The 11,632-nt window shown below is 57.5% G+C and overlaps 1 protein-coding gene across 1 annotated transcript; it reads right to left on the bottom strand.

The window, feature by feature from the left end:
- Positions 1 to 326: 326 nt before the first annotated feature.
- On the bottom strand, positions 327 to 11,632 carry LOC148819708 (cleavage and polyadenylation specificity factor subunit 7-like). Its single transcript, XM_088935258.1, has 9 exons — positions 11,246 to 11,632; positions 8,992 to 9,204; positions 8,810 to 8,913; positions 8,555 to 8,700; positions 7,481 to 7,862; positions 6,944 to 7,059; positions 6,491 to 6,638; positions 3,195 to 3,422; positions 327 to 873 (listed from the first exon to the last, which is right to left on the bottom strand). The coding sequence occupies exons 1-8, from the start codon at positions 11,312 to 11,314 to the stop codon at positions 3,200 to 3,202; spliced, it is 1,401 nt and encodes a 466-aa protein (XP_088791384.1). The 5' UTR covers positions 11,315 to 11,632; the 3' UTR covers positions 327 to 873; positions 3,195 to 3,199.

Genomic DNA, 11,632 nt, shown 5'->3' with positions numbered 1-11,632 from the left:
CACGGTCACTCTAACAGCCCTGTCCTCAACTGTGTTGCAGGTCAGTGCAGTAACTGCATCAGCTCACCTGAGCCACAGGTGGTTTTTTCAGTAAGTGGATCAGCTCACCCGTGCAGCAGGTGGTTAATTCAGTCACTGGATCAGCTCACCTGTGTAGGTGTGATTATTTTAGTAAGTAGATCAGCTCACCTGCGCAGGAGGTGGTTAATTCAGTCACTGAGCCGCAGGTGGTTGTGTTAATCAGTGGATCACTGCTGCACACTGCAGTCACCCTGAGCACAGCCCCCAGCTCTCAGCCACTGAGACACAAGGACCACGACTCTAAAAACATCTGACGTCTTTTATTGTCTCCAACAGCGAGTGCTTGTCCTTCAGAGGAAATCTCTTTATTTCTCTACTTTTTCTTTATTTTTTTTTATTTTGTTACAAAAAAACAAAAAAAGGACACAAACACAGAGAAACCTCTCAAAAACGAAGGGGTGGAGGTGAGGGGCCCAGGCGTCCCGGCCTGTCCCCACCCACAAATTAAAATGAAAATAAAAAACGCGCGAGCGCACACGGCGGCCGCAGACTGCCAGCGGGTGCCCCGCGCCGGGCAGAGGGGGGCAGGGGGAGAGACGGGGCCCGCTCGAACACGCTGGGGGGTTCAGACAGCGCAGGGGCAGATAGCGTGGGTCTGTTTGTGAACAGCGAGGGGCAGCGAGAGAGGCAGGGGGCGTGAGAGGGATCTGGGGCAAACAGAGAGTGGGAGGTGGAATCCCAGAATTCCCCGGGCTGAGCAGCAGCTTTCTGGAAGGAGGCCCCATGACCCAGAGCGAGGTGCACCCCCACAGTCTCTCCTCTGTCTCCTCGGGCGGCGGGGGCTGGAATGTCCTGGAGAGAGGAGGGGGCAGAGGGGTTAGAGACCACCGTGGGGTGAGACAGGGCTGCAGCCTGAGCCCAACACTGTTCAATATCTATATCAACGAATTAGCAGGAATGTTGGAACAGTCTGCAGCTCCTGGTCTCACACTACACAACACAGAAATCAAGTTCCTGCTCTACGCAGATGACCTGGTCCTGCTGTTGCCCACAGAACAGGGGCTGCAGCAGAACCTGGCACTGCTGGAGCAGTACTGTCAGACCTGGGCACTGACAGTCAATCTGGACAAGACCAGAGTTATGGTTTTCCAGAAGAAAGCCAGACCTCAGGGAAACAGGTACAAATTCACACTGAACAACAACACATTGGAGCACACATCCAGCTACACATATCTCAGTCTCACCATCAGCTCATCTGGGAGTTTTGACCTGGCAGTGAAGGCACTCAGGGCTTTCTACACAATAAGAAGGAGGCTCTTCAACATCAACCCACCAACAAGAATCTGGCTCCAAATATCTGAAAGTGTAATCCAACTAATTGCCCTATACGGCAGTGAAGTGTGGGGTCCCCTCACAGACCAGGAGTACACTCAATGGGACGAACACCCCACAGAAACTCTGCACATGGAGATCTGTAGAAACATCCTCCGTGTGCAGAGAAAAACTCCTAACAACGGGTGCAGGGCCAAATTAGGTCAGTACCCACTATTGATAAACATACAGAAAAGAGTATTAAAGTATTGGCTACACCTAAAAAACAGTGACCAAAATTCCTACCACCACAAAGCCCTGCTGAGCCAAGAGCTGAGCCCAAAACAGAGCCCCCTGAGCCAGCTGGTCCTGAGGCTCACTGACCTGAGCCACACCGACACTAACCAGCCTCAGGACAGCACTGCTAGAGCACCACAACTCAGACTCAACCACATCACAGCACAGATCAAACAGCAATATCTCACACACTGGGACACACACACACAAACACAACATAAACTGGAATGCTACAGAACCCTAAACAGACAATACACACTAGCCGAATATTTGACCAAGATAAGAAACAGCAAAAAGAAACAGACCCTGATGAAGTACAGGCTCAGTGACCACAGCCTGGCCAGAGAAACTGGACACGGGCAGACCTGCCTGCCCAGAGAGGACAGGCTGTGCTCCCACTGCCAGCGGGGAGAAATAGAGACAGAGGTGCACTTCCTACTGCACTGTGACAGATACTCTGGGATTAGAGAAACATTCTTCCCTGAATTTCCACATCTAATCTCAGAATTTCCACACCTGCCAGAATCACAAGTCCGAATCCTATTGGGAGAGGGAGGAGGGAACTCAGTTGAATTGGCAGCCAAGTGTGTGATCTCCTGTCACAGCCTGAGGAACAGTGAGCCTGTCTCTCAATATTAATAATACAGTGTGTGATCTCCTGTCCCAGCCTGAGGAACAGTGAGCCTGTCTCTCAATAATAATAATACAGTGTGTGATCTCCTGTCCCAGCCTGAGGAACAGACAGTGAGCCTGTCTCTCAATAATAATAATAGTGTGTGATCTCCTGTCCCAGCCTGAGGAACAGACAGTGAGCCTGTCTCTCAATAATTATAATACAGTGTGTGATCTCCTGTCCCAGCCTGAGGAACAGTGAGCCTGTCTCTCAATAATAATAATACAGTGTGTGATCTCCTGTCCCAGCCTGAGGAACAGACAGTGAGCCTGTCTCTCAATAATAATAATACAGTGTGTGATCTCCTATCCCAGCCTGAGGAACAGACAGTGAGCCTGTCTCTCAATAGTTATAATACAGTGTGTGATCTCCTGTCCCAGCCTGAGGAACAGTGAGCCTGTCTCTCAATATTAATAATACAGTGTGTGATCTCCTGTCCCAGCCTGAGGAACAGTGAGCCTGTCTCTCAATAATAATAATACAGTGTGTGATCTCCTGTCCCAGCCTGAGGAACAGACAGTGAGCCTGTCTCTCAATAATAATAATACAGTGTGTGATCTCCTGTCCCTGCCTGAGGAACAGTGAGCCTGTCTCTCAATAATAATAATACAGTGTGTGATCTCCTGTCCCAGCCTGAGGAACAGACAGTGAGCCTGTCTCTCAATAATAATAATACAGTGTGTGATCTCCTGTCCCAGCCTGAGGAACAGACAGTGAGCCTGTCTCTCAATAATAATAATACAGTGTGTGATCTCCTGTCCCAGCCTGAGGAACAGACAGTGAGCCTGTCTCTCAATAATAATAATACAGTGTGTGATGGAGGAGGAGAGAGAGAGACAGGCAGGGAGGGAGGTGTGGAGAAAGAGAGAGAGAGACAGGTAGGCAGGCTCACCGGTCCTAGCGATGTCTGTCCCTGTGCTCGCGGTGTCTCTCCCTCTCGCCACTGAGAGATCGTTCCCGGTGGCGCCGTGAGCCCCCGTCCCAGGGCTGGCTGTGGGACCCCTCCCTCTCGCGCTCTCGTTCCCGGTCCCGATCCCTCTCGCGATCCCGGTCCCGATCCCTCTCGCGGTCCCGGTCCCGATCCCTCTCGCGGTCCCGGTCCCGAGAGCGGTGTCGTTTCCTGAGGGGGCGGGAGGAGACAGGTGGACCCATGACTGCGGGGTCAACACACCCTGCTCAACCCTTTCACCCTCTCACTCCTGTGCTCCTGAGTCACACTGTCTCACCCTCTCACTCCGGTGCTCCTGAGTCACACTGTCTCACCCTCTCACTCCTGTGCTCCTGAGTCACACTGTCTCACCCTCTCACTCCTGTGCTCCTGAGTCACACTGTCTCACCCTCTCGCTCCGGTGCTCCTGAGTCACACTGTCTCACCCTCTCGCTCCGGTGCTCCTGAGCCACACTGTCTCACCCTCTCGCTCCGGTGCTCCTGAGTCACACTGTCTCACCCTCTCGCTCCGGTGCTCCTGAGTCACACTGTCTCACCCTCTCGCTCCTGTGCTCCTGAGTCACACTGTCTCACCCTCTCACTCCGGTGCTCCTGAGTCACACTGTCTCACCCTCTCACTCTTGTGCTCCTGAGTCACACTGTCTCACCCTCTCGCTCCGGTGCTCCTGAGTCACACTGTCTCACCCTCTCGCTCCGGTGCTCCTGAGTCACACTGTCTCACCCTCTCGCTCCGGTGCTCCTGAGTCACACTGTCTCACCCTCTCGCTCCGGTGCTCCTGAGTCACACTGTCTCATCCTCTCACTCCTGTGCTCCTGAGTCACACTGTCTCACCCTCTCGCTCCGGTGCTCCTGAGTCACACTGTCTCACCCTCTCGCTCCGGTGCTCCTGAGTCACACTGTCTCACCCTCTCGCTCCGGTGCTCCTGAGTCACACTGTCTCACCCTCTCGCTCCGGTGCTCCTGAGTCACACTGTCTCACCCTCTCGCTCCGGTGCTCCTGAGTCACACTGTCTCACCCTCTCACTCTTGTGCTCCTGAGTCACACTGTCTCACCCTCTCGCTCCGGTGCTCCTGAGTCACACTGTCTCACCCTCTCGCTCCGGTGCTCCTGAGTCACACTGTCTCACCCTCTCGCTCCGGTGCTCCTGAGTCACACTGTCTCACCCTCTCACTCCTGTGCTCCTGAGTCACACTGTCTCACCCTCTTGCTCCGGTGCTCCTGAGTCACACTGTCTCACCCTCTCGCTCCGGTGCTCCTGAGTCACACTGTCTCACCCTCTCACTCTGGCGCTCCTGAGTCACACTGTCTCACCCTCTCACTCTTGTGCTCCTGAATCACACTGTCTCACCCTCTCAGTCTGGTGCTCCTAAGTCACACTGTCTCACCCTCTCACTCCTGTGCTCCTGAGTCACACCCTCTCACTCCTGTGCTCCTGAGTCACATCCTCTCGCTCCGGTGCTCCTGAGTCACACTGTCTCACCCTCTTGCTCCGGTGCTCCTGAGTCACACTGTCTCACCCTCTCACTCCTGTGCTCCTGAGTCACACCCTCTCACTCCTGTGCTCCTGAGTCACACTGTCTCACCCTCTCACTCTGGTGCTCCTGAGTCACACTGTCTCACCCTCTCACTCTGGTGCTCCTGAGTCACACTGTCTCACCCTCTCACTCCTGTGCTCCTGAGTCACACTGTCTCACCCTCTCGCTCCGGTGCTCCTGAGTCACACTGTCTCACCCTCTCGCTCCGGTGCTCCTGAGTCACACTGTCTCACCCTCTCACTCTTGTGCTCCTGAGTCACACTGTCTCACCCTCTCACTCCTGTGCTCCTGAGTCACACTGTCTCACCCTCTCACTCTGGTGCTCCTGAGTCACACTGTCTCACTCCGGTGCTCCTGAGTCACACTGTCTCACTCTCTCACTCTGGTGCTCCTGAGTCACACTGTCTCACCCTCTCACTCCTGTGCTCCTGAGTCACACTGTCTCATCCTCTCACTCCTGTGCTCCTGAGTCACACTGTCTCACCCTCTCGCTCCGGTGCTCCTGAGTCACACTGTCTCACCCTCTCGCTCCGGTGCTCCTGAGTCACACTGTCTCACCCTCTCGCTCCGGTGCTCCTGAGTCACACTGTCTCACCCTCTCGCTCCGGTGCTCCTGAGTCACACTGTCTCACCCTCTCGCTCCGGTGCTCCTGAGTCACACTGTCTCACCCTCTCACTCTTGTGCTCCTGAGTCACACTGTCTCACCCTCTCGCTCCGGTGCTCCTGAGTCACACTGTCTCACCCTCTCGCTCCGGTGCTCCTGAGTCACACTGTCTCACCCTCTCGCTCCGGTGCTCCTGAGTCACACTGTCTCACCCTCTCACTCCTGTGCTCCTGAGTCACACTGTCTCACCCTCTTGCTCCGGTGCTCCTGAGTCACACTGTCTCACCCTCTCGCTCCGGTGCTCCTGAGTCACACTGTCTCACCCTCTCACTCTGGCGCTCCTGAGTCACACTGTCTCACCCTCTCACTCTTGTGCTCCTGAATCACACTGTCTCACCCTCTCAGTCTGGTGCTCCTAAGTCACACTGTCTCACCCTCTCACTCCTGTGCTCCTGAGTCACACCCTCTCACTCCTGTGCTCCTGAGTCACATCCTCTCGCTCCGGTGCTCCTGAGTCACACTGTCTCACCCTCTTGCTCCGGTGCTCCTGAGTCACACTGTCTCACCCTCTCACTCCTGTGCTCCTGAGTCACACCCTCTCACTCCTGTGCTCCTGAGTCACACTGTCTCACCCTCTCACTCTGGTGCTCCTGAGTCACACTGTCTCACCCTCTCACTCTGGTGCTCCTGAGTCACACTGTCTCACCCTCTCACTCCTGTGCTCCTGAGTCACACTGTCTCACCCTCTCGCTCCGGTGCTCCTGAGTCACACTGTCTCACCCTCTCGCTCCGGTGCTCCTGAGTCACACTGTCTCACCCTCTCACTCTTGTGCTCCTGAGTCACACTGTCTCACCCTCTCACTCCTGTGCTCCTGAGTCACACTGTCTCACCCTCTCACTCTGGTGCTCCTGAGTCACACTGTCTCACTCCGGTGCTCCTGAGTCACACTGTCTCACTCTCTCACTCTGGTGCTCCTGAGTCACACTGTCTCACCCTCTCACTCCTGTGCTCCTGAGTCACACTGTCTCACCCTCTCACTCTGGTGCTCCTGAGTCACACTGTCTCACTCTCTCTCTCTGGAGTGACGCTGTCTCACCGTGAACCGTAGGACCGGGTCTCGATGGAGTACAGACAGTCCTTCAGCGAGGTCACCAGCGCCCGACAGCGCTCATCGCTGCACACGCGCGACTGCTTGATTACCGCGATCGCCGTCAGCAGCGTCTCTATGGCAACGGGGAAGTCACCTGGGACAGGGCAGGGTGGTTAGTGTCCAGAGCCTGGTACAGTGCCCAGTCTTGGGTGCAGTGTCCAGTATCCAGTCTCAGTCCTGTGCAGTGTCCAGTCACAGTCCAGTGGGGTGTCCAGTGTCCAGTCTCAGTCCTGTGCGGTGTCCAGTGTCCAGTCTCAGTCCAGTGTCCAGTCTCAGTCCTGTGCGGTGTCCAGTGTCCACTGTCCAGTCTCAGTCCAGTGCAATGTCCAGTCTCAGTCCAATGCAGTGTCCAGTCTCAGCCCTGTGCAGTGTCCAGTGTCCAGTGTCCAGTCCTCTCACCGGAGCTGGCGCCGGACACAGCCTTGGCCATGGCGCTGCTGGCGATCGCTCGGTTCCTGTTCAAGAGCTCCTCGACCTCCGTGTCTGTCAGGGGGGCTGTGGGGGCGTCCCCCTCCCTGCAGAGACAGCAGGACACAGTGGACATGACCTCATGCAGGACGACCGAGCCACACAAGAGCACAAGCGACCCAAAGACCACCCCCTCTCACCCCCAACCCAGCCCCCCTCTCTCTCACCCCCCAACCCCCAATCTGTGTCTGTCACGCTCACCTGTGTGCGTGCGTGCCTCACGCTCACCTGTGTGCGTGCGTGCCTCACGCTCACCTGTGTGCGTGCGTGCGTCACGCTCACCTGTGTGCGTGCGTGCGTGCGTCACGCTCACCTGTGTGCGTGCGTGCGTGCGTCACGCTCACCTGTGTGCGTGCGTGCGTGCGTCACGCTCACCTGTGTGCGTGCGTGCGTGCGTCACGCTCACCTGTGTGCGTGCGTGCGTGCGTCACGCTCACCTGTGTGCGTGCGTGCGTGCGTCACACTCACCTGTGTCTGGTATAGGCTGTGTTGCTGTGCGCTGGTTGGCTGTAGCCTTCAGGTGTGGGCGGGAAGAAGGCAGGGTTGAGGTGCATGGTGGGCGCAGCCTGGCTGGGCAGGTGAGGGGGGGGAGGGTGGTACAGGTGAGGGAGGGGTGGCATGGGCGGGGGAGGGGGGGGCAGGCCGGGTGGGGGGTGGAAGGGGCGGGGCAGGTCTCCCGCAAAGGGAGGGGGGCGGCTGTAGAACGGCGGGGGGAGAGAGGAGGGCTTGTCTGAGGGGGGGTGGGGGTGGGGATGGGGGGGTGGGTGGGGGTGATGGTCAGGGGACGAGCCAGGGGGGCGGGAGTCTCCAAAATCCAGAGAATCCCGAGGCTGAGAGCGCTGAGGGACTCCTGAGACACAGAGAGGAGAGAGCAGGTCAGCCAGACCACAGCCTGGGGCAACAGGTCAGCCAGACCACAGCCTGGGGCAGCAGGTCAGCCAGACCACAGCCTGGGGGCAGCAGGTCAGCCAGACCACAGCCTGGGGGCAGCAGGTCAGCCAGACCACAGCCTGGGGCAGCAGGTCAGCCAGACCACAGCCCGGGCGCAGCAGGTCAGTCTAGCAAGGTCAGTCAGACCACAGCCTGGGGCAGCAGGTCAGCCAGACCACAGCCCGGGGGCAGCAGGTCAGTCCAGCAAGGTCAGTCAGACCACAGACCAGGGGCAGCAGGTCGGCCAGACCACAGCCCGGGGGCAGCAGGTCAGTCCAGCAAGGTCAGTCAGACCACAGCCCGGGGGCAGCAGGTCAGCCAGACCACAGCCCAGGGGCAGCAGGTCAGTCCAGCAAGTTCAGTCAGACCACAACCCGGGGGCAGCAGGTCAGCCAGACCACAGCCTGGGGGCAGCAGGTCAGTCTAGCAGGGTCAGTCAGACCACAGCCCGGGGCAGCAGGTCAGCCAGACCAGAATCCAGGGGAAGAAGGTCAGCCAGACCACAACCCGGGGGCAGCAGGTCAGTCCAGCAAGGTCAGCCAGACCACAGCCCGGGGGCAGCAGGTCAGTCAGACCACGGTCAGCGGGTCAGCAGGCCAGGCGGTCACTCACGTCTCTTGGCCTGCGTTTCGAACAGAGAGAAGTTCTGCCTCGTGGCGAAGCGACAGTCCACTCGCTCGCCGTTCACCTCGCACTGCGGCAGGGACTCCAGCAGCCTCTGGAGAGAGCTCTCCGACGACACCACCATCTCCGCATAGCTGCAGGGACACGGGGCAGAGGGGTGAGCGAGGGGGGGCAGAGGGGTCAGCGAGGGGGGGCGAGAGGACATGTGTTAGGGGACGCAGGCAGGGCGAAAGGCAGACTCACCCTTTGGACTGGCCGTTGGCCCGGTTCTCGGCGAACTTGATCTCCTGGATGTCCTTCACTCCGATCGCCAGGGCAGCGTCCATCAGGTCCCGGTCAGTGGTCCACTGAGTGACAGAGAGGCAGTGTTGGTGCGGGTTACAGCGCAGGCTGGGGTAGCAGGGGCAGCAGGGCGCGGCTCTTACCCAGGAGAAGTTGCCCACGTACACGGCCAGCCTCTTGCTCCGCCCCCCGCTGTACGTGTACAGGATCGCCGGCTTGTTCTCCGCCTTCGGGGGCGGGCCCTTGCCAGGGGGAGGGGCCTCCCCCTCTCCCACTGGCCTATCACGAGCCACTGTGCCAGTCAGCACGTCGTCATAGAGATCAGATGGCTCCTCCCTCCCTGTAAACTCCACCTCCTGGGAGACACAGACAAGGACAAGGGGGATGAAGGCAGAGAAAGATGGAGGAGAAAGAAGGAGCAATTTAGAGTCCCAGACTGTGAGTTAGATTATAATTTCAACCAAGCAGTGTCTCACGACTGCTCTGTCAGTGTGAGTCTGATTGTAATCCCAGTTAATAACTAATCCAGCTCCCAGTCCAGTCAGTCCAGTCCAGCCTGGAGAGTCTCAGACTGCTCTGTCAGTGTGAGTCTGATTGTAATCCCAGTTAATAACTAATCCAGCTCACAGTCCAGTCAGTCCAGTCCAGCCTGGAGAGTCTCAGACTGCTCTGTCAGTGTGAGTCTGATTATAATCCCAGTTAATAACTAATCCAGCTCACAGTCCAGTCAGTCCAGCCTGGAGAGTCTCAGACTGCTCTGTCAGTGTGAGTCTGATTATAATCCCAGTTAATAACTAATCCAGCTCACAGTCCAGTCAGTCCAGTCAGACACCCAGTGCATAGCAGTCTGATCAACTCCAGGTGGATCAGATGGAGATACATCAGTCACCTCCAGGAGGTTAAGATTTCGGCCTTGTGTTTGGACTATAAGGACTGGATCACACTGCTGTGCACTGGAGTCTCACAGCCCAGACTGGATCACACCACTGTGCACTGGAATGTCAGATCCTGGACTGGATCACAGAGCTGTGCACTGGAGTGTCAGATCCCAGCGCAGATCAGATCCCAGCGGATCACAGCGCTGTGCACTGGAGTCCGACAGCCCAGACTGGATCACACTGGTGTGCGCCGGGAGTCTCACACCCTGGACTGGATGACAGAGCTGTGCACTGGAGTCTCACAGCCCAGACTGGATCACACCAATGTGCATTGGAGTGTCAGATCCCAGACTGGATCACACCACTGTGCACTGGAGTCTCACACCCTGGACTGGATCACAATGATGTGCACTGGAGTCCGACAGCCCGGACTAGATCACACTGCTGTGCACTGGAGTGTCAGATCCCAGACTGGATCACACTGCTGTGCACTGGAGTCTCACAGCCCGGACTGGGTCACACTGCTGTGCACTGGAGTGTCAGATCCCAGACTGGATCACACTGCTGTGCACTGGAGTCTCACAGCCCGGACTGGGTCACACTGCTGTGCACTGGAGTGTCAGATCCCAGACTGGATCACAGCGCTGTGCACTGGAGTCTCACAGCCTGGACTGGGTCACACTGCTGTGCACTGGAGTGTCAGATCCCAGACTGGATCACACTGCTGTGCACTGGAGTCTCACAGCCCGGACTGGGTCACACTGCTGTGCACTGGAGTGTCAGATCCCAGACTGGATCACACTGCTGTGCACTGGAGTCTCACAGCCCTGACTGGGTCACACTGCTGTGCACTGGAGTGTCAGATCCCAGACTGGATCACACCACTGTGCACTGGAGTCTGAAAGCCCGGATTGGATCTCACAGCCTGGACTGGATCACACTGCTGTGTGCCGGGAGTCTCACAGCCCGGACTGGATCAGAGCGCTGTGCACTGGAGTGTCAGATCCCAGACTGGATCACACTGCTGTGCACTGGAGTCTCACAGCCCGGACTGGGTCACACTGCTGTGCACTGGAGTGTCAGATCCCAGACTGGATCACAGCGCTGTGCACTGGAGTCTCACAGCCTGGACTGGGTCACACTGCTGTGCACTGGAGTGTCAGATCCCAGACTGGATCACACTGCTGTGCACTGGAGTCTCACAGCCCTGACTGGGTCACACTGCTGTGCACTGGAGTGTCAGATCCCAGACTGGATCACACCACTGTGCACTGGAGTCTGAAAGCCCGGATTGGATCTCACAGCCTGGACTGGATCACACTGCTGTGTGCCGGGAGTCTCACAGCCCGGACTGGATCAGAGCGCTGTGCACTGGAGTGTCAGATCCCAGACTGGATCACACTGCTGTGCACTGGAGTGTCAGATCCCAGACTGGATCACACTGCTGTGCACTGGAGAGTCTGGTTTAGTTCCCTGCAGTTTCCACGTTCCGCGTCTCCCTACGGCTCTCGCCCCTCACCTCTGCGCTGTTCTGGTTGAACTCATCCTCGGAGTAGATGTCGATCAGCTCCGCTCCCTCGGTCGCCATCCTCGGCCTTGATATCTCGGCGCGGCCGCTGCCCCCGCAGGCTCGCCGCCTGTGAGCTCCTGTCCGCACTCGCCGCCGGCTGGTCAGCTGCTGGCGCCGCGTGTGTTACCACTATGGCCGACCGGCTGCGTGGGTCACCCCTCTGCACCCACAAAAACACTAGAATGTGTCACGATACTGTTTCTTCTGCAGTCGGTTCTGCACTATTCCTCGCTTTTTCTAAGACAGATACCGCCGCCGCTAGGTTCTCCCTATATTTCAACCTCTCCCTCCTTCCTCACTCCTCTCCCGCATACACAGCCAGACCCGGAAGCACCT

Source organism: Atractosteus spatula, chromosome 16 (assembly GCF_055471065.1).
Source record: "Atractosteus spatula isolate fAtrSpa1 chromosome 16, fAtrSpa1.hap1, whole genome shotgun sequence".
In the NCBI taxonomy this organism is placed as follows: Eukaryota; Metazoa; Chordata; class Actinopteri; order Semionotiformes; family Lepisosteidae; genus Atractosteus; species Atractosteus spatula.
The sequence above is the reverse complement of the archived record's forward strand: the minus strand, read 5'-3'. Positions and strand labels throughout refer to the sequence as shown.

Bases quoted from the DNA above. Each gene is read 5' to 3' on its own strand.
- LOC148819708 (XM_088935258.1), bottom strand. From the start codon at position 11,314: ATGGCGACCGAGGGAGCGGAGCTGATCGACATCTACTCCGAGGATGAG. The intron at 6,639-6,943 runs GTGAGAGGACTG...GCCCTGTCCCAG, and splicing joins TGTGTCCGGCGCCAGCTCCG to GTGACTTCCCCGTTGCCATA. The intron at 3,423-6,490 runs GTGAGACAGCGT...CCGCCCCCTCAG, and splicing joins ACCCGGTCCTACGGTTCACG to GAAACGACACCGCTCTCGGG.